This window comes from Camelus dromedarius, chromosome 24 (genome assembly GCF_036321535.1).
Source record: "Camelus dromedarius isolate mCamDro1 chromosome 24, mCamDro1.pat, whole genome shotgun sequence".
NCBI lineage: Eukaryota > Metazoa > Chordata > Mammalia > Artiodactyla > Camelidae > Camelus > Camelus dromedarius.
Window position 1 is genome coordinate 17,099,290 of NC_087459.1, and position 25,451 is coordinate 17,124,740.

At 48.7% G+C, this 25,451-nt stretch overlaps 1 protein-coding gene across 1 annotated transcript in view; it reads left to right on the forward strand.

Annotated features, from left to right (window-relative positions):
* Positions 1–25,451, forward strand: part of EEF2K (eukaryotic elongation factor 2 kinase) — a 59,840-nt gene that overhangs the window by 20,812 nt on the left and 13,577 nt on the right. Inside the window, exons 3-15 of the mRNA XM_031433066.2 lie at positions 7,782–7,882; positions 11,150–11,210; positions 12,547–12,584; positions 12,973–13,144; positions 16,343–16,492; positions 16,716–16,848; positions 17,099–17,226; positions 17,932–18,133; positions 19,701–19,768; positions 22,535–22,612; positions 23,461–23,523; positions 24,833–24,967; positions 25,089–25,277. Coding sequence (XP_031288926.2) covers positions 7,782–7,882; positions 11,150–11,210; positions 12,547–12,584; positions 12,973–13,144; positions 16,343–16,492; positions 16,716–16,848; positions 17,099–17,226; positions 17,932–18,133; positions 19,701–19,768; positions 22,535–22,612; positions 23,461–23,523; positions 24,833–24,967; positions 25,089–25,277 — 1,518 coding nt within the window. The remainder of the gene's footprint in view (positions 1–7,781; positions 7,883–11,149; positions 11,211–12,546; positions 12,585–12,972; positions 13,145–16,342; positions 16,493–16,715; positions 16,849–17,098; positions 17,227–17,931; positions 18,134–19,700; positions 19,769–22,534; positions 22,613–23,460; positions 23,524–24,832; positions 24,968–25,088; positions 25,278–25,451) is intronic.

A 25,451-nucleotide genomic window follows, 5' to 3' on the forward strand; every position in this document is an offset into this window, starting at 1 on the left:
AGGCAGGCCCTACATTGCATGCTTTACTCATATCAACTCATTTATGTCTGAGTCTGTTTCGTAAATAAGTTCCTTCGTGTCATTTTTTTCTTTTTGTTTGTTTTGTTTGTTTGTTTTGGGGGGTAATTAAATTTATTTATTTATTCTTGGAGGAGGTACTGGGGATTGAACCCAGAACCTTGTGCATGCTAAGCATGCACTCTACCATTTGAGCTAAACCCTCCCGCCTTCATAGCAGCTCATTTAGTCTACACAGTGTGAGGATTGGTGTGTTGGCAGATGGTAAACCTGAGACTCTGAGATCTTAGGCTCTTCATGCTTTTCATGAGTGCAGTATGTTGTCTTGCTTATTTTGTTGTTTTGTTTTTCTGATGGCTAAATATCATGGCATTATCTGGCAGCATGATAATATACTTAGCCAGTCCCTCATGGATGGGTTTGAAGGTTGTTTCCAGTCTTTTGCTTCCACAAAGCATCCATAAGTATCTTTGTGCCTACATGTGTCCTGGTACCCACGCGGGGGTGTGCCTGCCGGGTAAATCCCCAGAGGTGGAGCAGCTGGAGTAAAATGTCTGTGGGTTTAAAACTTGGCTGAACGTTGCCAGTTACCCTTCAAAGAGGTTGCACTGGCATAGGTGCCCCCATGATACATGGGCATGCCTGCTTCCCATGCCCTTCTTGGAAGACTTTGGTGATTAACTCAAACTTTCAACCCACCCAGGGTTGCTCTAACAGCTTGGTCAAAGGACAGTGATTGCCCTAGACTGAGATGGAGGAGCCAGCATCTGATGACTCACCGGGAAGAGAGACATCCCTGCCCACCCAAGCCCCAGGAGGCCCCAGCCTGGCAGCTTTGGGCCTTTGCCCCTGCCCACTGGCCACAGGAAACTGCACACCCAGGGATGGTGACCATTTTGGTGCTCTGTCCACTGCCCTGGGAATGCAGAATTGGAGAGGAAGCTTAGGTGTCCAGGGTCCAGAAGGCTTTGGACATCCAGCAAAATAAGAGCCTGCTGGGCAGATGAAGGAGAAAGAGATTGCTTCTGGCATTGGGCAGGAAGCCACCTTGTGACCTGATGGTGTCTGGAAAGCAGGAGGAGGCTGAAGAGATTTGAGCCCGGCTGGAGGGACTTAATCTTTATGAAGCAGGTGCATGTGGCTGAGATGCTCAAATCCTTTGTGGAAATGTGCTGGCTCTTCGTTAACAGAGGTCCCCCTGCTTTCATTTTATTTTGTAAATGTTTTTCAGTAACTCTGTTGAAATATAATTCACATACCACACAATTTACCCACTTAAAATGTACAATTGAATGGCTTTTAGTGTATTCATAAAATTATACATCCACGTCACCATGACCAATTTTAGCTCATTTTCATTATCCTAAAAGGAACCCCATACCTCTTAGCCATCACTCCCTAGAATCCCATCCCACCCAGACCCTCCAACCACTAATCTGCTTTCAGTCTCTCTGGATTTGCCTCTTCCAGACATTTCACGTGAATAGAATGATACAGCATGTGGCCTTTTGTGTCTGAGCATCATGTCTTCAAGGCTTATCCCTGTTGACGAATATTACTCCATTGTATGGATATACCAGTTTTGTTTATTCATTCATCAGTTGATGCATATTTGGGTGGTTTTTCTCTTTTGGCTGTTGTGATTAATGCTGTACAAGTCTTTGTGTGGACATGTTTTCCTTTCTCTTGGGTAGGTACTTAGGAGTAGAATTGCTGAGTTGCATGGTAACTCCCTATTTGGTCCACATTCTTGCAGCCTGACAGGCTTGGGTTTGAGTCCTGGGTCTGCCACTTCGTGATTGCTGCAGGTCTGTAGGCAAGTCACCGCCTCACTCTCTGAGCCTCGGGAACCTCATCAGTGGACTGAGGAACTATCCTACCTGCCTGTCCATCCTTAGCAAGGTTGCCGTGAGGTGCCGGCCAGGATGCTGTCAGGGGAAGGGCTTCCAGGAGGCAAGGCCATTATGTCATCCCGGGGAATGTTACTGCTTTGCTGGTTATTATTCCCTTTCTGCCTCCTTTAGCCATGGCTCTGAATCTCACCAGTCAGAGGAGATCAGCTACAGCTGCTGGTTTCAACAGAGAGATTTCTTGAGGATTTTTAGCTTTGTCTCTTTTACAGTTATTTGTTTTATTGCTTATAGAAGTAATCCATGTTCCTTGCAGAAAACAAAGTGCAGATACAATTGCTTTTAAGATCTTAGTGTATATTTCAGTATAAATACAGACACAATTAAATAAATGGGTTTTTTATTACAGTAACAGGATTTTGCTGTCTAATAAACCAGTTTTTCTTCAACAAACAAGCATATCCTATGTCATTTAATGTGGATCTAGTCCATCATTTTTTTAATGGCCTGGTGGGAGCCCATCCTATGGATGCGCTACAGTTTTTTTTTCCCCCTCCCCTTAATGGAGGCACTGGGGCTTGAACCCAGGACCTCGTGCATGCAAGCATGTGCTCTACCACTGAGCTATACTCCCCACCCCGTGCCAGTTCACATATTTCCTTTTGTGGGACCCTTACACAGTTTCCAGGTTTTTGCTGCTACATTCTGCACTGGGTTCCATGGAAACTGCATGAAACCTCTAAATGTGTGTGGCTCAGAGTGGGGTAGCCACATAGCACTGTTGGCCTCTTGCCATCCCGGGGGTGACTGTGCATCCCACTTCTTCCTGCTTCTTTTATTTGTCCTTGGGTGTCATTTAAGCCCTTTACTGTTGTCAGGAGGGGCAAGTAGGGCTGACTTGGGACTATAGTTCTTAGAGTCTGTGGAAGTGATGATTGGGGAAAAACATGTTTTATAACATCCGTGTAGGGAAGGTAGCAGTTGGTGTTTCAACAGGGAAGCTTCAGGGAGCTGCTGGGTGCCTCCTCATGTACAATCTGGGGGCCTCAACTGCTGTTATAGTGGTAATGAGAACAGTGACATAAATAACTTTTAATGAAAAAGAATATGAAAACAATTATATGTATATATATGCATGACTGGGACATTGTGCTGTACACCAGAAACTGACACATTGTAACTGACTATACTTCAATTAAAAAAATAGTAGTGACATAAACATAGCAACAATAGCTGTTAACATCATATGTGCCAAAGAGATTGCAAACACATTACTCACATATCTGGCCTCAGTCCTGCAATATCCCAGGAAATCTATTATAATTTTTTAATAAATTTTTATTTATTTATGTTTGTTTTGTACTCTCAGGCTTTGAGGAGTCAAAACCTTTCTGTTCTCTTCCCAGAATTATGTTTTCCTCTTTATGAAACTCCCTGAGCCCCCTGTTTTAAGTAGGAGTGATTAGTCCACACAACTGACTTTTAGAATCATTAGAGCTAGAGACTATTAGAGCTGGCAGGGCCTTAACATCATCTAATTCAGTGATCTTTGTTTATGAACTTTGACTTCCATGTGCAATGCCTGAAGAGATTCTTGTAGTTAAAAGAAAATGCAAACAATGTAGATGAAACTGAAGTCACCTCATCAACCTCTTATCCTCTTGTGTTCTCAGAGATAACCCTGGTGTCAGTTTGGTGTAAATTACTTTTCAGACCTTTTCAATTTTATTTACTTGTTTATTTATTTATTCATTCATTTATGTTGAAGTATAATTGATTTACTGTATTATATTAGTTTCAAGTGTCTAACAGTGATTTAGTATTTTTATAGATAATACTCCATTTATGTCATTATAAAATATTGGCTATATTACCAGTGCTATATAATTTTCAGACCTTTTAAAATGCATTTATATATAAATGTACATTTATGCATGTATCTGCAGACACACACATCCTTAGAAATCCGTAGTATTGATTTGTGGGTTTCCTCAACAGTAAATGGTGTTATACTGTTTGCATTGTTCAGCACCTTGCTTTTTCCCTCTAAACAGTAAGTCTTAGAGATTGCCCGTGTCAGCACCTTCATCTTTTTCATGGCTGCATATGAGTCCGCCAAGTGTACAGGATCATCCCCATGTGGATGCACAGGTTGTTTGCAGGGCTTGCCTGTTACATAGCATGAGTACTGACCATCTTTGGGCTGGCTCACCTGGGCACACCTGGGTAGGTGATTGGAATGGCTGGGTTAGAAGTCAGAGAAGAAGGTTCATAACCACTGGCTAAATCCTCGTGCATAACCAGATGACCCTCGAAGGTGTACCTGCCTCCACTGTCCTCACAGTGTCTGAGAGCACTCACTTCCCAGGCCTCCGTCAGTACCAGCTCTTCCTAACCTGATGGGTGAAATAGTGCCAGTGATTTCCTCAGAGGAGGCTGTTCCCCTGTAATGAGCACTGTGGCCTCAGTGACCCACTGTTTCTAGTGGGAGCATCTCTAATCCAGGTACAGGGACAGGAAAAGAGTCCACTGGTCATCAAAACATTCTTCACTGCCTTCTGTAAGCAAGGAAATGGAGTTTCCCACAGTTGGTCAGCGGTGGGCCAGGAGCAGAGTTGAGGGAACTGAATCTCCGTACAGGACTTTTTATATTGTGCTTAAAAAAAAGTCAGTTGCCCATGGACAGGGTTGTGCAGGGGTGGCATAGCTCAAGATAGCTCAAGCGGTAGAGCACATGTTCAGCGTGCATGAGGTCCTGGGTTCAACCCCCAGTGCCTCCATTTAAAAAAATTAAATAAATAAACCCAATTACCTACCCCCTGCCCAAATCAACAAGCAAAAAAGTCAGTTGCATTAAACCTGCCTGTTGCCAGTAAGGTGTGGCTTGATTCCTCTCTGGGTTTTGGGAAAAAAAGGTAATTTTGACACTGTGAAATTACACACCCTCTAATTCTGAAATAGTTTTTTCCTTGACTGTTTTTTTGGTTGATGCCACAGCATCCAACTGGGAGGTAATTTCTGTTGATAATACTCATTGAATGAGGGGCCCTGTCTTTGGTGGCATAGGGAGCGGCTTAGTCACTGGCTGATGGAGGTGCAGTTAGAAAGCTGTGTATCTCAGACAGAGGACTGGACACCTGTACAGACACGTTCAGAAGGGCTGCCTGCTGATTGTTCAGAACTCTGCTGGCTCCTTGACAGATGGGAGGTCAGACAGCCGCCTTTTACAGCAGCTGAAGTTTAAAGAGGGGACTGTGGCATTTTTTTGAAATCCAGAAATCCTGACTGTTTTACTTGTAAACATGTCTGCTGCCGGGTTATTTATAACAGGGAAAAATCGGTGACAAGCTCAAAGTCTCGCTGTGGAGAACACAGGTGAACGGTTAAGTCAATAGTGATAAACCCATCCAGTGGGTTATTACACATCTGTTACAGCTAACTTGTAAATTCATGATAGAATGTTTGTGTCGGAAAATTTAAGTGATCTGTTCTCTGTTTCTTGGAGTGTAACCTAGGGGGATCTTTTTAGAGGTGAACTCCAAATTTCTAAATTTTAAATGTAATCCAGCAGTTACACTTCCAAGAAATATGTCCTGCTGAGATGTTGCACAAGCGCACAGAGATTTAGATACGAGGATGTTCCCTTCAGCACTGTTTATATTAGGAATCATTGGAGAGAAGCCAAATAGCCATCCCCTGAGGTCTGAGAAACACCTTAAGGTGCATTTAAAAAATTATATATCCTGCAATGATGGAAGGAAGGGAAATGAGGTCAACCCAGACTATCTGTGCGTGTGACATGAAAAGACTGGGTCCAAGATCCCATATTAAGTGGAGAAAAGTAAGATGCAGAACAGAACGTGCAGTCCTGTCCCAGTGCTCTTAAATCCGTGTGTGTTTTGGCAAATGCATAGGAGAAAACTTGCAGAATATCTGTATCAACTGTCAGCTGTGGTTTTCAGAGGAATGGGGGTTAGAAAGGACGTCGGCTTTCTAATTCCGAATTCTGTAGTGCTTGTATTTTTTTTATAATAAACAGATCAGACATTTGGAATCGGGGGGAAAAATTAAGATCACTAAATAAAGGACCAAGTCCCATTGACCCACTCTCCTGAAAGTCTGTGAATGATATTTGCAGTGTGATTCCAATTTTATTTAAAAGTGCACGTAAAGAATCTGGAAAAGAACTGGTCCCTAAAGCATCGATGATAGTTGCTCTGGGTGGACAGCGTGTGGCGGATTTTAATCTTCTTTGTCTTCTGTGTTTCCCAAGTGTTTTCATTAAGCATGAATTAGCTTCCAAATAGGAAGGAAAAAATTACAGGCTTCAGTTTTAGACTTTGCAGAGGTTAGAAAGCCCCAGCAAGCTGTGTGTGTGTGTGTGTGTGTGTGTGTGTGTGTGTGTGTTTCTCGGAAGGCTCAGCTCCTCTGCCTTGTCTCCTCTGAGTGGGATCCCGGTGATGGGGCTCAGGCAATGCGGCCTGGACGGGGGGCTGTCCTGTTTGGACTCAAGTCCGAGGTAGAGCTCCTGAGAGCTGGTCCTGGAGGCTGAGAGATGCTGTCGAGAGGTGAGGTCCAGACAGTGTCAGCCCATCTTCCAGCCCTGTGGCTCAGGATTGTGGTCTGGGAGTTTTAATCTCATTGATTTTTAAAGGCTCCCAGGTGAAGGTTCAAGCTCTTCAGGAAAAGATCAGGAGGCGATTGCTACCCAGTATGGATGTCAGGGTGTTTGTTTGGAGGGGAAAGAGACAGAATCTACCTTGGGATTATAAAAACAATAAAATGAGCTTTTTAAAACAAAAAACAGGGTCATACAATGAAGCTGTTGAGAATCAGCATGTTCTCTTCATAATATGCCTTGGTCATCTTTCTCAGTACCCGAAAAGCTCTGTTCCCAACAGGGTTTGAAAGTCTCGGGGGATGCTTTGAGCATCACAGCAGTGGAAGGCACCTCAGGCAGCAAGTGGGTGAAGGGCAGCAATGCTGAACCCTGAAATGGGCAGAGCGCTTCTGCACAAGGAATTGTCCCGCCCCACAGGACCTGGGAGCGTCTTGTGGGAATCTGTTCACAACTAACCGGGCCCAGAGCTTAGCACTCTGTTCGTGTAAAGGCAACGTATCTTTTGCATGGTTTGATATACTTTGAGTTTAGGAAAGTTACATTGTCTGTGAATTTCATTTAGCGCAGTAAAATGGGGTCTATTTATGATTTGTACAATATTTTTAAAAAGATGACATTGGGCCTGATAGGGTCCAGAATTCCCATCACAGAATGAGTGCAGTCTTGGAAGGGCTGTTTAGCATTTTTAATGGAGATGATCAAAATGTATTAACCAACCTCCACAAAGAGATATTTGGGTTGAATGCAGTTTTGCACAAAAATGCCTCTTGTACACTTACGCTTGTCTTGCTGTAGGATCCATTCCTAGATGTAGAATTGCTGGATCAAAATAAAGGAAGGCATTTTTTTCATTTTAGTACGTGGCCAGATTGCCCTTAGAAGAGGTTTATACCCACTGACAGTATGTGAGAACACCCATTTGCCCACATCCTGCTCAGTGCTTGTGATTACCAGCTGTTCAAATGCTTGCCAATCTGAACAAGGGAGTGGGTAGGGGGATAATACCTTATTTTCATCCTCAACTTTATGATAACCAGTGAAGTGGTATGTTTTTCTATATATATTATGTTTCTTCAGTTTTGTAGTTAAGGCAGGTCGTTTCTGGCCGTGGGAAGGCTGTGCCCGTGTGAGGTCTCTTGCGGATTGAAATACGGGCGTATTTCTCTCTGATTGATGCTGTCTGCCTCCCCCAGAGGTTGTAGACACCTGGGAGATCACAGGGCAGGAGGAGCTGGTCTACACTGTCCCAGAAGCCCCTGGTCTGGACCTAACACTCCCTTTTGCTTTTGCAGGAAGCCTGGAAGCATGCAATCGAGAAGGCCAAGCACATGCCCGACCCTTGGGCTGAGTTCCACTTGGAGGACATTGCCACGGAATGTGCCACACGTCACAGGTCAGCCCCTTGTCTGCAGGCGCTTTTAACCTCAGTCCTTAAGGAGTCCTTGGGGATTAGGTCCTGCACTGCTTATAATCAGTGAGGCTTAAATAGCCTTGGGATCAAGGAAAAGGGAATATAATAATAATAGCAGCCAATATTTGAGTATTTATGTGTGCTTAAGACATGGTACATTATCTCATTTAATCCTTACAGTGGTCCTGTAAGGTGTGTATTTGACAGGCTAGGCTGAGTTATGCTGCAGTAACAAATACCCTGGGGCTTAATGCAACAAAAGTGCATTTCTTGCTCATATGAAGTTGAGTGAGAGTTAACTCTTCAGGGCAGCTCAGGGATCCAGGCTACTTTCATCTTGTGGCTCCATCATCTCAACATGTGACCCCTACAATTGCTATCAAAGGGAGAGCAGACCAGCTTTTCAGTGCCTTGGCCCAAGGAAGATTCACAAAATCGAGCCGAGAGGGTCCAGACTTCCTATTTGAAAAAGTAGAGGGAGGGAAGAACATTTTCTTGGGATTTCAGGAAGAATGAAAAACAACAAAACCCAGAAAACACTGCCACCAATATAGTGACAAAGATGAGTGTGATGCTGCTGCTGAAGGCCCTTATTTATTGAATCTTCCATCTGCCAGGCACTGCGTAAGCACTCTATATGTATTTATTCATGTGAAAAAAAAAAAAGCCTAAAGTAGGAGTTGTGTCAAAGCATTTGGGACTTCTTTGAGAATTTGGTAAGGCCATCTCAGAAAGTTGCACACATATGTCTAATTTCCTCATAATTTTAGAGGACTCATGGATCCACCCTGGAGCCTGCCCTGTGTCCTGTGACCTCTGTAGACCCCTCAGTTCTGACTTATTCAGGTCAATCCTATCAGTGCCCTCAATTGCCTCAGGGGAGAGAGAGGTTTGAACAAGGTCACTCAGATAGTTAAACTAACTTTCTGACTCTCAGTCCAGTGTCTTTGATTTAGTTAGGGCTCTGTTTCAAATGCAAGTGAAAGAAACCCAATTCACAGCGGCTTAAGCATAAAAAGGAATGATCAACTCATCTGTGTGGGCTTCAGGTATGGCTAGTTCCAGATGCTCCAAGGATGCTTTTGGCTTTGACCCCAGATGGACTTTCTTTTATCAGTAGCACAGATGATTCCTAGAGGCCCCATATTTTATCTACCCAATGGAAAAGTGTCCTCTTTTTCAAACTTTAAAACAAAAATTCCATATTTGAATCTTATTGGCCTGACTTTGGTTATATGCTCATCACTGAACCAATCATTGTACCAGGAGCTTCACTCTGATTGGCCAGGTCTCGATTATATACTACAAGCCAGAAGGTGCTGGGGGATCAGCTCTACCCAGTCCATATGTTCTGAGAATGGAGGATGGTGGCTCCCCAAGGAAAATTGGGGTGCTGTTCCCAGAAGAAGGGAGAGTGGATGCTAGGTAGGCAGAAACAGTGAGGTTAGCATTGTGGGGGCCCCTGCAGGCCAGGGTGTGGACTCTATTCCTTCCTACCTGTAAGGGCAGTGTGGTGGCTGGTTGGTGACAGGTGGCCTCCAGGCTGAGGACACTGGGCCACAGAGGGAGGCTCCTGGGAAAGCAGGACCCACATGCTGGGCTGGCTCTGTGTCCCAGAGCTCCATGGGGGCCAGGAGCCATGGGCCAGGCCAAAGTGTGTGTATTTATTTCCTAACCAAAGTGGTTGACTTCACTTGCCCTGGCTGCTGGTAGACAGTGGTCAGGCGTTGATGGCCAGAACCTCTAGAGATTTCTAAATTGGAGGCTTCCTCTTCCATTCCTGGTTTTTAAAGAGCTCTGCTGCAAGCTGGCCCTTTATCGGGGCAGATTTCCTGTTCATATGCATTGTACCCAGGCTGGTTAAGAGCAACGTTTCAGTTGAAACCAACCTGGGTTTGAATCTTGGCTCTCGAAGTTTATTTCATCTCTCTGAACCTCAGTTTCCCCATCTGGAAAGTGGGCACAATATTTGTACCGATCTCATAGGGCTGAGTAAAGGTTGATAGAGGAGTTCCATGTAAGTGCCCAGCATGCAGTGAATGCTCAGTGAACTTGGTGCAACTCTGTCCTTTACAACGTGACTGGCTGTGAGGACAAAAAAGTTTCTTCCAATATCACAAGTCTCTACCCTCCCCAACTTCTGGGCACCTCTCAGCTTTCAGTCTCTTTTGGAAGTGAAGCAAGATGATTCCTTTACCTTGGCCTCGACATAGTAATAATCATAATGATTGCTACTATTTATTGAGTACAGTGCTTGCCATGGCTGGTTGCCAGCAAGTGTGTGGCTCTGGCGAACTTTCCTCTCCGCCCTCCTCGCTCCACCCCGGCCTGGGGCAGGTTACCTGCCAGGCCTCTGCTTGTTTTTCCTCGTAGAGACTTCAGGCTCTGAGAAGGCTATTCTCATGAACTGGGAGGTTCTGGAGTCTGTCCCCACTGAGGATGAGCCAGGGAGGCATCTGTTAGAATTAAGAACACCTCAGCCCTGGGGAGGTTTTAAATTTGAGAGATTTCCTGAGCTGAGGAGCTTTCTCACAGGCAAATCTGTTCAGGCCCAGCCAGGCCCAGGGGCAGATTTGCGCTGGGAGAGAGAATTCCTGGGAAAGGAGAGACCGAAATGTTCTGGAACCCTCTCCATCCCTCTCTGTCTTGGGTTTGTATCCAGTAACTCCTTTCCTGGCTGGACTCAGAGGCAGGACCCTCCTCCACCCCTGCCTGCACTGGGACAGTCTTTAGGAGACACCCAGCTTCCTGGGCTGGGCTTCCACTGGCAAGACCAAGGGTACTGCCACCTCCCATCCTGGGACACGCCATTCATTATGTAGACCAGTTATATAAGGATATTTATTTCTCCAGTTGTTCATCCAGCATGTACTTATTAAGCTTCCATAGTAGCAAGCCCTGTAGTGAACAAGACAGACGTGGCTTGTCTTTGTGGGATTACAGTCCAGTGGGGGAGCCAGATAGGGGACAAGCCTACCCACAGCACAGCAGTACGTGCTGGGGGACATGGTGGAGAGGGAACACCTGGCTTTGAGGAAGGGAATGGAGGCCAGTGTGGCAGGGGGCCTGGGAGGGAGGGAGCGTGTCCGCAAACCCAACCCTGGAGGTCAGCAGGGAGGGCCTGTGGGTAGACAGTGGACTTGACCCTGAGTGCAGCAGGGAGCCCAGAAAGGTCTTTTGCCTTTAGCCAGTGAGTGACAGGATCAGGTAATGGACACTGTGCCCTGGGGTGGGTTCTGGTCTCTGCAGGTACAATGCTGTCACCGGGGAGTGGCTGCAAGATGAAGTTCTGATCAAGATGGCGTCTCAGGTGAGCAGAGCCTTGAGCCCAGGGCTGAGAGGGGATTTCTCTAGAAAGCACTTCAACAACTTCAGTGCCTGCTCCCTTTCCTCCACACCCACTTTATTTTATTTTTTAACTTTGGAGGATTCTTTGTAGTATTGTCTACTTATTTTATTTTTTATAACAGTTTTATTGAGATATAATTCACACACCATACCACCTACACATTTAACGTGTACAGTTCAGTGTTTTTTAGTGTAGTCAAAGTTGTGCGAATATCACCACGATTGATTCCAGAACATTTTCACCATCTCTAGAAGAAACTGTCTACATACCCATTAGCAGTCAGTAGCCAGTTCCCTCATCTGCCCCAAGCCCTAGGCAACCACTAATTTGCCTTCTGTCTCTATAGATTTGCCTGTTCTGGATGTTTTGTATATTCATTGTATATCGTATATCAAAAGATTCTTCTTGGCACTCTTGTCAAAAATCAGTGAACTATAAATGTGTGTATCAGTTTTTAAAAATTGCAGGTTAGCACCTATTACTGAATTGTTAAGTGAACTCAGTAGGTTGCAAGCAGCTTCTGAAAAAAAGGTATTGACTAGAAAATAGAGCGCGTCCTGCAGAGTAAGGGAAAGGAACGATTTGTGAAGCCTTTTTTTAGTGTATCACACACACAGAAGTGTACAGCTTGGTGAGTTTCACCAAGTGAGCACACCATGTAACCGGCATCCAGGTCAAGACACAGGACACGACTAGCACCCCGAGAAGTCCCTCTCAGCCTCAGTCACTACTCCTTAACCCCCAGGGGTAAGCACCACCCTGAATTCTATTCTACCCAAGGTCAGTTTTGCCTTTTTTGTGTTCAATATAAATGGAGCCACACAGTATAAATTCAAGTATGGCTTCTTTTGCTCAATGCTTTGTTGATGAGATTTGCACATGTTTTTGCTAGAACTCGAATTTGTTCATTTATCACTGCTGTATAGTATTTCATCAAGTGAATAGACCTAATTGATCCATTCTACTCTTGATGGACATTTAGGTGGTTTTGCTTTTTTTCTACGGACACTGCCTCCCCACACACACACATCGACCCCGTCATATCTTCACTCCCTGGGGGTTCTTCTGCTCATCTAGGGTGGGGGATGGAGTGGTCCTATCGGTCCTGCAGCCTCCAGGCTGGAAGTTCGACGAGGCCTTGGTGCTGGGGAATAACACGGGAGGCCCAAGGATTTTAGGGTTGAGGTGAGGTCCAGGGCATCCATTTGGTGGGTGACGTCCAAAGGGAAAATCTCCTGGCTCAGGGTAGCTTCTGGCTGGGTGTGGGACTGATAACCTGCTGTGTGATGTCTTTCAGCCCTTTGGCCAAGGAGCAATGAGAGAGTGCTTCAGGACGTAAGTGACTCAGCCTGGCTTTGGGGGCCCTACCAAGACTCCTCAAGCTCCTGAGAGGAGGGGCATTGTAACATTTCTGGTCTAGAAATGGAGACAGTGGCTTCTTTTCTTACAGCCCAAGGTCTTTTCCATCTGGTCTCCCTGGGACCACACATTGGGCCCAGCTGTGGGGATGAGCTCAGGAAGAACAGGGAGTATGTCCCTTAAGCCCCCTTCCCGGCCCATTTGAAAGGTGCCATCGGGTGGTGAAGCCCCTCCCACCTCTTGCATTTTGTTCCTGGCTCCAGCCAGCCACATCAGGCAGGGTCTCCCCATCCTGAGGACCAGGATTGGATCCCTGGTGAGCCCCAGGGTGCCCAGGCAGACCCCCTGACCCCTCTCCCCCCAGGAAGAAGCTCTCCAACTTCCTGCACACCCAGCAGTGGAAGGGGGCCTCCAACTACGTGGCAAAGCGCTACATCGAGTCCGTGGACAGAGACGTGTACTTTGAGGACGTGCGTCTGCAGATGGAGGCCAAGCTCTGGGGAGAGGAGTATAATCGGCACAAGCCCCCCAAACAGGTGTGTGGGACTCCTGCCTGCCGCCCTCCCACACAGGGCATCAGGGACGTGCCTGGAGGTGAGGGCGGTGGTGGTGCCACTCACGGGCTCCCTTCTTCACTGTCTGTGCAGCAGCTCATAACAACCATCGTTTACTGAGCCTGATAAGTCAAGTTTGCTTATTCCTAAAAACAGCTCTGAGCTTGTTTGATGTTGGAGTGTTTTTTATTCCATTTACAGATGGGATCTATTAGTCAGGATTTTTCTTTGCAAATGACAGAGACCCACTTAAATGAGCTTAATCCAAAAAGGGAATTTATTGCCTCCCGTAACTGAGAAACAGTGCTGGCTACAAGCACAGCGGGATCCAGGGCCAGACTGAGGCTGTTGGGGATCCTCCTCCAGCTCTAGCCTCGACGTTCTTCTGTGCCGGCATCACTCTTGGGCAGCTTTTCGACTAGCAGTGAAATGTCTGCCCCAGGAGCTGCAGGCTTGCTTTCTCTTTCTTAGCAACCCTAATGGAATGACATCTGTTTTCCTTCAAGTTCCAATAAAAGTCCCAGAACTGGATTTCATTGGCTCTGATGAGGTCAGGTGCCTGTCACTGAGCCAGTCATGATGATCAGGGGGCAGGAATGTGCAGATTGGGCAGACTTGAGCCTTGTACTCACCCTTTAGAACCACGAGTATAGGTTCTTCCACCCGGACTACGTGGGCTGAGATTGGTGGCTCCCAAGAAAAAGCAGGAGAGGGGGTGGGGAATGGATACCTAATCTGCCCCTGGGGAATCCAGCGCACAGAGGGGTTAAGTGTCTTGCCCGAATTGGCAGGGTAGAGCCGGGGTCAAATCCAGACTTTCCCAGCCCCTGCTTTTGGCACCTTCACTTGAGCCCCCAGGGTAATGGTGACTGAGGCCAAGCAGAATTTCCTGTTTGAGGAAATGGCACTGCAGGCCTCTACCCTACCTAAATTCACAGCTCAGCTTTCCTTCTGTTTTGCCCCTGCTAGATATATGACACCATCCCCTGAGTGCCTTGGGAGAGCCACACTTCCAGGCAATCAGCAGAATTTATTGAGTGCCTGCTGTTTGCAGGGCCCTTAAGTGCACTTGACATGGGCACCAGAAACCACATGCCTGCGCTCGGGGGTGTGTCTTCCTTAGATCACTACACTCCAGCCTGGCCACCTTTCCCTTCCTCCCTAACCTTGTTTCTGTCTCAGGACCTTTGCACTGGCTGTGCCCCCAGGCTGCCTCATTCTTCTCAGTCATTCTCACAGTTCAGGTCTCAGCTTTGTCACCTCCTCAGCTAGGCTGTACCAGACCATCCTAAATCAAGCAGTCCTTTCACTGCCACGCCTTCTGTAGTGTCAGTCTGTTTGTTCTGGTTTCTTTTTTCAGAGCACTTGGCACTGTCTGAAAGGGTCTTATTCATGTAGTTAATATTTCAGTTGCCTCTCTTCCCTGAGGGCAGGGATTTTATCTGTCTTGTTCACTCTATCCCAGTACCTAGGTGCTCAGTAAATAATAGTGTGGTTGAATGGATGAAGGGAGAGGAATGTGGTTGTTTGAGGAGGAACTGGCTGCCCCTTGAGGATGTGTCCTTGCTAGAACCTCCACCCATTAGCCTTCTAGCCAAGCGGGTGGCCCTGTAGCAGGTTTCCTTATAAGGATGAAGCCAGCTTTTGGAGCAGGAATCCTCTGGGAACCAGCAGCTCCCTCCCCTCTGGCTGGGTTCTTAGAACTTGGGCCACATGGAGGGAGATTCTCAGCTCTTAGCTCTGGGCTCCTTTGGTCTCTGCAGCTATTGTCTGCCTGTCTGGTGACTCAGCCAAGCAGTTCCCAGTGTGGTCATTTCCTTGGGAAACCCAGACCTGGCTCCTGTTGTAGGTGGCGTGGAAGGGGGCAGGTGCCATGGGTGTGACCCTGTGTAACAGATCACAAGTTAGAGTTGCAGGTCTTCTCTGCCCTACTTTACAAGCCATACACAGTACTTACACATTTTCTTCTGAGTGCAAAATTAAACATACACTTGGTACACAATGTAGTGAGGAGTGTCTGAGTTCCCTGTAATTCCCCTTTGCAGGGAGAGAACCGCTGTTACGGTTTGGTATATATCACTCTAGAATTGTGTCTGCTAGTAATAATGACATCACAAATGTTGACAGATTCTTCCGTGCACCAGCAGATTTCATCCTTTTACTAGTCTGAGATCCCCATTCCACCGGTGAGGAAACTGAGGCACAGACTGGTGAAATAACTTGCCCAAATTCACAGTATTAGTGTCAGGCATAGACTGAGTTGCTTAGCAGACAGACCCACAATTGTGTGCTAACTCTAAATGGTTTCCTTTTCTCTCATCTAACAGTCCTGCTCTCTTGGGGGCTCAGGGTGGGCTGGTGCTTCACCTCCTTAAGTCATCCAGAGGCCTAGTTCCTTCTGTCTTCTTCTGCCATCTGCCGGGAGTCACCCTGGACCGTGTGGTCGGCTCTGGCTAACTGGCAGATGTCCGCCTTATAGACTCAGGAGGGCAGGCTGGAGTTGCATCATCACTGCTACTTGCTTCCTATTGGCTGGGCTTAGTCACGTGGTCACACCTAGCTGCAAGGGAAGCCAAGCAGTGTCCTCCCTAGGGTGGCTGTGCATCCTGTTAAAACTTAGAAATGTGGCTTGTCTTGGTCCATTCGGGCTGCCATAACAAAACACTATGGACTGGATAACTCATAAACCGCAGAAATTTTTGCTTGTGGTTCTGGAGGCTGGCAAGTCCAAGATCAAGGTGCCAGCAGGGTCACATTCTGGTGAGGGCTCTCTTCCTGCTCCACAGCTGCAGCTCCTTGCTGTGTCCTTGCATGGTAGACAGAGTCAGGGAGCTCTTGTGGGACTTCTTTTATAAGGACATCAATCCCACTCATGGGGGCTCCTCCCTCGTGACTCAATCACCTCCCAAGGATCCTACCTCTTATACCGTCACCTTTGAGAGTTAGGATTTCAACATGAGAAATTTGTGGGGGATACATTCAGGTTTTCACTCTCAAAGGAAAGGGGGAATAGATTCTGGGGACAACCAGCAGTTCCTGCCCCAGACTGCTGGTCAGTGATGGAGCCAGGATCAGAGCCCAGGCAGGCTGGCTCCATTCAATCCTCTGCTCCCACCTTTCATCAGAGGAGGGTGCCTCCTGGGCGCTGCTCTCCCCCTGACCCCGAACCCCCTCCCACAGGTGGACATCATGCAGATGTGCGTCATAGAGCTGAAGGAGAGACTGGGCCAGCCTCTCTTCCACCTGGAGCACTATATTGAGGGCAAGTACATCAAGTACAACTCCAACTCGGGCTTCGTCCGCGATGACAACGTGCGCCTGACGCCGCAGGTGAGGCACCTGCAGAAGCATCTCGGCAGACTCAGGTCCCCGCCCCATGAAACAGGGCTCCTGCCTTCGTCTTTGCCTCTATACAACTCCTCCCTACAGAGAAAGGCCCCCAGCAGGGGCAGAGCTGGATTGTCACAGCCCCTCAGAGCGGTGCCTGCCAGTGTCTGCGCAGCCCACAGCCTGGTCTCTTGTGGTCACCCTTTTCCTTCCCGTCGCCCCACAGGCCTTCAGCCACTTCACGTTTGAGCGGTCCGGCCACCAGCTGATTGTGGTGGACATCCAGGGTGTGGGTGACCTCTACACCGACCCGCAGATCCACACCGAGAGGGGCACTGACTTTGGAGATGGCAACCTAGGTAGGCAGGGAAAGCCAGTGTGTCCACAGAGACCACGCTCCCCGCAAAATCTCTGACTCTTTGTTCACCTGAGAAAGCTGGCCGAGGTGGTGTATGGGCCTCCCCAACATAATGGAGCTGGGAGCCCGGGGCACCTGGCTCCTGCCAGTTCAGCGCGTTTGACAACTGCTCCTGCTATGTCAGGGTGTCAGCCCTGCCCTGCCCCTGCCCCAAGGCAAAGCAGTGCTCCAGACCCCGGCTTTGTCTGCAGGTGTCCGTGGGATGGCTCTCTTCTTCCACTCTCACGCCTGCAACCGGATTTGCAAGAGCATGGGCCTCGCTCCATTCGACCTCTCCCCAAGAGAGAGAGATGCCGTGAACCAGAACACCAAGCTGCTGGTGGGTACCCAGTGGGAGCCTGCTGGGACTGGCGGGGCCTTTCTGCCTCCAGGACCAGCAAGCTGGGCTGCCTGTGTGACAGTGGCCCGGGCTCTGCGATGCTTCGTTGAAGAGTATCAGGGCCAGAAGAATCTTGGTCCCATCTGTGTCCCTCGTCTCCCTCCCCAAACCAGTGCACAGCTCTCCTGAATGTCCCCATTAATAGGGGAGCTGGGGTCTGCTTGATCTGGCCCATTTGTGACCAGAGTAAGAGGACAAGGTGTGTAGAGGTAGTGAGTGTGTGGTGTGTGTATTTGTGTGGTGTTGACACATGGCTAGGCTAGATTTGGACCTGGCTCTCTGGACACCTCACTGGGTCTGGAATGTGCCGCCATCCCTACCCTACTGCATGGACCAGATATGAGACAATGCTGGCAAAGACCAGCTTGGGATTCTGGATATATAGTGGCATGCGTCTCCCCGCTCAGAGCTGTGAAGTGAGGGAATGCTGGTCCTCTGAGCACCTATCCCGGATGCCCCTTCTTAGAGGTCTTCGGGTTAATCCCCATTGATTATTTTTAGATTTTCTGCCAGTCCCTAAACAGGCACAGATGGGCGTTGTGGCTGAAAGGGCCTCAGGTTTGCGGGGGACCAACAGGCAACAGGAAGAGCCCCTTTTCCCCAGAGGGTGCCTGTGTGATGTGCATATCCCTGTTAATTCTCCAGCAATCAGCCAAAACCATTTTGAGGGGGACAGAGGAAAAGTGCGGGAGCCCCCGGGTAAGGACCCTCTCTGGCAGCCGGCCCCCCCTGCTCCTTCGCCTCTCGGAGAACTCTGGGGACGAGAACATGAGTGACGTGACCTCCGACTCGCTCCCTTCCTCGCCGTCCTCGGCCACGCCGCACAGCCAGAAACTGGACGCCCTCCGTGAGTGATGGTTTGGTCCCTGGTCATTGTGATTGGAGGGGACGAGCACCAGGTAGACAGGGCTGGGTTTGCTTTCACTTATGTTAGAAGATCCGCCATGCCAACCAAAAAGGTGGATGGCCCAGATGGTTTTACAGGTGAGTTCTTTTAATAAACGTTCAAGATGCAGGTCATCCAAATGCTGTAAAAACAACCTCTATTATAGAAAACAAGGTAACAGTTTTCAGGGCGTTTTATGAAATCAGCAAAAAACTTGTATACCAAAATTTGACAAAACACCAAAAAAGAAAACTATATCCCAACCTCACTTATAAATAAACAAGGCAAAAATTCTAAGTAAAGTATTAACAAATCAAGACTAGTGTCTTAAAAGAACAGTCTGTCATAGCCCAATAGGGTTCTTGCATGAATCCAGAGGTGGTTCCGTGGTGGAAACCGATTAACATCATATGAATAGATCAAAGGGGAAAAGCGGAATCGTTATTTCTGAAGTTGAAGGGACAGAGTTTGCTGATGATGTTGACGTGGGATCTGCAGAAAAGAGGGGAGGCAAGGCTGATTCCAAGGTTTTGATCTGAACAACAGAAAGGATGGTGTGGCCATTAATTCAGCTGGAGGAGGCGGCAGGGGAGCAGGAGAGGAGGATTTTCGTGTCAGATGTTAAAGAAGCCTGTGAGACATCGCCACTGGAAAGCCTTGGGAATAGTCTGGAGCAGGAGTTGACAGGTTTTTCTTAAAAGGCCAGAGAGTAAATATTTTAGACTTTGTGGGCCATGTGGTCTTAGCCTTTGCAACATAAACATAGCCATAGACAATACCTAAAACAAGGTGTGGCTGTGTTCCAGTAAAACTATGGACATTGAATTTTAAATCTCATTTAATTTTCACATATCACAAGATACTCTTCTTTTGATTTTTTTTTTCCAACCACTAAAAAATGTAAAAAGGAGGGGGAGGGTATATAGCTCAAGTGGTAGAGTGAATGCTTGTGATGCACAAGGTCCTGGGTTCAATCCCCAGTACCTCCTTTAAAAATAAATAAACCTAATTACCCACCCCCCAAAACGAACAAAAATGTAAAAAGAATTCTTAAAAACCAGACAAGACCAGGAGACAAGCCAGGTTTGGCTAGTGGGAGCTTAGGACGGAGGGTGAAAACTGGGAACCACCAGGAAATGGCTGGTTCTCAACCATCTGAGCTGCTCCCACTTGACTCTACCCACTGGGCCCCAAATGTACGAATGGCTTTTCTTCCTTCACAACTGCACCTCCTTGAGGGCCGGGGATGACCCCGGCACATGAGTTTACAAACACATTACACAAGTGGACTTGGCATTAGGACAACCCCAAGGAGGCACAGTGCTTAGGCTCCCACACCTGGAAAGTGTCAGGCTCTAAGTGCTCCAGGAGGAACTGTTGGTCCCTCCAGGTGCTTACAACATTCTTCTCCCATCTTTGTAAATTTAAAATTAAAAGAGGCTTGGTGGCAGCTGTAGGCTGTAGGTGGGTCTTGTGAACCGTTCCAGCGATGGAGCTGGTGTCTGACTCTTGTTTCCTCCCTGCCCAGACTGGCCTGTGTTCAGTGACCTTGATAATGCGGCTCCCCGAGACCACGACCATCTGGACAACCACCGGGTGAGTGGAGAGGGACGGAGGAGCAGCTTGGGGAGGAGTGGGCTCCCTTCCTCGGGAACTGAGGGTGAGTCCTCAAGGAAGAGGTGGGCAGCCCAGGTCTGCTCTGGGCGCTGGCAGGAGGGCACAGGCAGGCGGAGGGGAATCTCAGCCTCCTGCCCAGGGCAGGGTTTCCTCTGGGAAGAGCTGGGCCTGTGCAGGTTCCTGGAGACAGAGTAGAGAGAATCCAAAACAGCAACAGTGTGACCTTTTGGTAAATGCCGGGCTGGGCCCTGGGTTTGGTTTGGCCTCGTTTGTACAGACAGCTGTCTTAGGGGAGAAGGGGTTAGGCTGGGTCTCCAGTGTATAACTTACAGCACAGGCAGCTGGGATGCTCACAGGACAGAGACACAATACAGCTTTCTTGCAACTTCTAGATGACTCAGCAGGAAGCAGCTGTAGCTGACATATTTGCATGCAGCTGAACATACATTATGGTGTCAAATTAGATGTGTAACTTACAGCGTAGGCAGCTGAGGTGCTCACAGGCTGGATACACAGAACAGGTGTCCTGCCGCCTCTAGGTGACTCAGCAACAGGAAGCTGTAGATGACATATTTGCATTCAGACGGACATATATTAGGGGGTCACATTAAAAATTCACCGGAATTTTTTACACAGACTTGGTAGAACTGCCACACTTGCACAGCCCACGGGCACCTTAAGCTGCACCCTCAGCCTGCTCCAAAGGTCCAGTTTTCACTCCTGACTGCTGTTCAGAGTTCTCGAGTGGAAGAAAAAAAAGTAAGAATAGCTGACACGGAGGGAATGGCTCTATGGGCAGAAACTGTTTCAAGAGCTTGGTAGATAATTCTCGTTTAATCCCCACAGCAACTTAGGAGGTAGAGAGTATTTTGTATTCCTTTTAGAGTAGGTCTTATTCTAGAGTTAGGATGAAGTTTAGAATTTCAGAGAGGGTGGGAAAGGAAAAGGTACAAAAAGTTAGCGTGGTGAAGAGTCTTCTTATAGGAACCTATAATGAAAAAGAATATGAAAGCGAGCATATGCACGCATGTGTGTGACTGAAACATTATGCTGCACAGCAGAAATTGATACAACATTGTAAACTGACTGTACTTCAGTTTGAAAAAAAGCCTTCCTGCCACCTGTCCCCTCGGCCACCTGCTTGCCCTCAGCGTTCGCAGCTGCTTGGGCAATGTGCTCATCATCCCTGATTGACAGATGGGGACACACGGAGGCACAGACATGTTAGCCACTTGTTCACAGTCACCCAGGGATGGAGTTAGGATTCAAACCCACCCTCTGCCCTGCGGTCCTTTGCTTCTGTTCTCCATTTCTCAGATGAGTGGTATTCCCCCCCATTTCTCAGATGAGGACACCAAGGTTTGGAGAGGTTGGTGGCCTCGCCCGGGATCCCAGAGCTGGGAGGTGCAGAGCTGGGGTTTGAGTGGGGCTCTCTGTTGTCTGGCTCAGGAGTGATTTCCAAGGATAGGACACGGGGCCCAGGGTCATGCAGGAAGTGGGTACAAGGAGGGGGCTCCCCAGGCTTCTGGGTCTGGCCTGTGATCCATTTTCAAAGATAGTCTTTCACTCAGCACACTAAACACTTCAGTTTGATTGTCTGTAAATTGTGCCTCAATATTAACAATGGAAATAGTTTAAAAAAAAATCAGAACAGCTGTTTGGCTCACACAGAGCAAAAGCCTAGGGGAGGGGCAGTAGGAAGCCTGTGGTGCTTCTAGAAACCAGGGCTGGGGCCTTTGAGGATAACACAGCTCCTTGGGGAGGAGTGGGTCCTGGCCAAACCAGAGGCCAGGGATTCCGTTGTGTATGTTCCATGGCTCCCATCTGCCTAGGAGACTGAGCCAGGTTTTACATTTATGGTAGTGTTACCAGCCTCTTTTAAAAATATATTGACTTAAGTAAATAAGATGATTTATTTAAAGAAAAGTAATAGAAATATGAATTCATGAATGGGGTTTTATCTGGAGGAGGAAGAGAATGGGATGGGGAGGAACTCATAAGAGGTCTAAGTTCTAACAGCAGTACAGGAGTTCACATTAGGATTCTCTGTTCTTATTTATGTGTTTGAAATATTTCTTAGTAGAATAAAGAAGGAAAAAAATTAAAATTATCGGCTGAATAGTGACATGGGGATATGCCAGAACTCAATGTTGGTAGACAAATGGCTGAAGTTCTAGAGATTCTAAATCATACCAGATTCTTTTTCACAACAGAACTCAGACCTTGAAGAATAAAAAAATACACCCAGTGACCTGTGCAGTTTTGGCAGAGGGCTTAGCTGTGGTAAAATAATTCTTCCCAATACTACATCTTTATCCAGGTGTCATATCCTTTCAACCAGCCTTTGTTTTTCTGCCTGAGAATTGGGTGAGCCACTCTTAATAATAGCACTCAATTACGATCCCCACCCTGAGTGTGACACCTCGTTTTATCCTGAGAGCCCTTTGATGTAGGGGCTGTAATGAAGGAAACCAAAGTTCAGAGAGGCTAAGCAACTGCCCAAGGCCACAGCTAGCGAGTCACAAAGCTCGGACTTGAGCCTAGGCAGTCTGGCCCCAGAGTCCAAGCTCTTTGCCACTGCTTTCCACCCTTTCCTTGTTACCCGACCAACAAGGGTTGGAGGGAGAGAGTGTTAAGTGAGGTGATAGGACAAAGGAGAGAAAGAAAATGGCTGGAATTCCAGATATGACCACCACTAGGTACTCAGAGGACCACTGAGACCCTAGGGTCATCTTCTCTCCACAGGACTCTGAGAACAGTGGGGACAGCGGATACCCCAGTGAGAAGCGGGGTGAGCTGGATGACCCAGAGCCCCGAGAACATGTAAGGAACCCCCAGGAAATGAGAACAGAGTCCCCTGTTACCTGGTTGTCCAGGAGGATAGAGAGCTGGGGGAAAGGGGAGTGGGTCATAAGCGCATAACAAGTAAATAAATCATTTCAGATAAAGACACATGCAGAGCAGAAGATAAAACAGGGTAGTGTGGACCAGTAAGTTTAGTGAGGGGACAAGCATGGAGGATTAGACACAAGGTTGAAAATGGCAGACACTTCTTACAGTGAAGCTGGGACCTCTGGTAGCTAAGCAGAGGGGATGGTGGGTAGCAGACCAGAAAGGTGTTGGTGCAGGTGGGAGGGCCCAGCTCCAAGCACAGGATTGTAGCAGTCCCTCCAGAGGGACCCCGAGAATGGTTTCCTGAAGCATCTTCCCAGCAGCATCCTGGGGGGGAGGTGGTCTCGGGCAGTATCATCCATGTAGAGGTTTTGCCAAGTGCCCAAATTAAACCTGAGCATCAAGGCCAGTCTGGCGGGTGGCCTCTTGTCTCGCTTTGTTACTGTGAAATTGTAATCAGGCGATGGGAGCTTTGGCTGGGGGGAGGACTTGGCCCAGTTTTCTTGGTGCCTGACTGCTGGGATCCTGTGCCTTGGAGTCCGTTCCATCTGTGCACACGGTGAGAGCGAGTGGAAGGCTGTGGCCGCCCCAGCACACCGGTCCTGCCTGTTAACCTGCATCCTCTCTGCTGGACAGACAGGTGCCAGGTCCGGGATGGGTAGGGGACGAACCAGTTCCCTGAGGAGGGTCCCCTGGGAGGGCTGGACCAGTTCCCCCAGAGGAGGTTCTTGGGGGGAAGGGCTGCTCTTTGGATCACTCTGACCTCTGAACTCCCTCAGGGCCACTCAAACGGTAACCGGAGGTACGAGTCGGATGAAGACAGCCTGGGCAGCTGCGGACGGGTAAAGCACCCCGGGAGTCCTTGTCATGTTTGTGCGCTTGCCTTTTCCAGCCTCGGTTTCTGCTTCTCCCCCTTCACGTCACGTCACTTCTGCCTGCCCAAGGCACCTCACACATCTCCTCAGAGAAGATTTTGCAAAGGACCGAATCCCCTCGACAAATGCTTTTTGAGCTCCTGCCCTGGGTGGGACGCTGGAGGATCAGTGGGGACGGTTAGGGAAGATTCGAGTGGCCGGTTCTGGAGGCCACAGCTCACATGTTCAGGTTCTGCCCATGTAGGTGCCTTCCAGTATAAATCAATTCACTTCTTGGTTTCAGTGTTATTCACCCTCTTTTTACATGTAAGAAAAAGGGGCTCTTAAGTGACTTTCCCCAGGTTACCTGGCTAGAAGGTCTAAGAAGCGTCTCAGGTGATCGTTACCCTCAGGTAGGTGTGGGAAAGACAAGCCTTCACGATGCTCTTCTCCAGCTGACTCTGAACCATATTTGGACCTCTCACTCTCCAGCCTTTGCGAAGGCGAATCTATCTCCCACCTGCAAGATCCTTCCTCCCGCTGTGGTCACATCTTCTCTCCTCCTGTCTGCTCTCCCAGGCTGGACCCCAGTGGCACCTCCTCCAGGAGCCTTCCCTGATCACCAGGGCAGGCTGGACTCTTGCTGCTTCCAGAACACAGATTAGTTGCCGTGTCGTATTTACTTACCACGCTGTATTTCCCAGTCGGGTCAAGGCTGCAGCGTGGCAGGGTCATTCAACCAAAACCCCAGTGACATTCTGGGCTGGGTCATTCTTTGTTGTGGGGGCTGCCCTGTGCGTTGTAGGATGGTCAGTGCACACATACATGTGCGCACACACATCGCAGCCTGGCTCTGTCCTGTGAGAACTTGGGGAGAGGGTGCTTTTAGCTGGGAGACATGGTGTGTTTTCTAAGCCCGTCCCCCGAAGCAGCCTGGGATGCACAGAGGAAAGCACGGTAGATTTGTCTCCGGGTCTGAAGTCAGGCACTTCTGGTGCCACATATGGGGAGCTGTCAAAGGAGCAGCTCAGGGTCTAACCTCCCCCACCCAACTCAGGTTGGTAAGTGAGGGGACACGTCTTTGAACTGTCTGGTGTGCTAGCCTTTGTGTCCTGTTGCTGCCACATCCCTCAGCGCCCACGAGTGACTGGAAGTGGAGCCATGTTTGTGCAAGAAAACTTGACACCACACGTTTCCCCTCTCCTCAACTTGCCAGGCTGGCTTTCGTAGCCGGGAGGATGCATCCAGCCCCAGCCCCTCACCCCTCTGGCCTGTAAATGCCTGGTCCTCCCTACAGGTCTGTGTGGAGAAATGGAATCTCGTCAACTCCTCCCGCCTCCACCTGCCCAGGCCTTCGGCCGTGGCCTTGGAGGTGCAGAGGCTCAACGCTCTGGACCTTGAGAAGAAGATCGGGAAGTCCATTCTGGGGAAGGTACAGCGATGCCCTCCCTGCGCTAACCCGGCGCGTCCTCTGCTAATCACTCCCTCCCGCAGGCTGGCTGGGGGCCCTCGGCTGCGGCTTCGGTCTCACCCACGTGTGGTCCGTGTGGTAGGTCCACCTGGCCATGGTGCGCTACCACGAGGGCGGGCGCTTCTGCGACAAGGACGAGGAGTGGGACCGGGAGTCGGCGGTCTTCCACCTGGAGCACGCGGCCGACCTGGGCGAGCTGGAGGCCATCGTGGGCCTGGGGCTCATGTACTCGCAGCTGCCCCACCACATCCTGGCCGATGTCTCTCTGGAGGTGAGGGGGGCAGGGACCCAGCTGGAGGGGGGTCTCAGTCAACCCATCATCCTCCCTCTCCTTGGAGGTTTGTGCCCCAGAAATTCCCTGAGCATCCGTCTGGGGCCAGGCACTGCCGTGTTGGCTGAAACTGGTAGAACTGGCCTCTGCTCTTGGGAAATGGGTGGAAGGTGG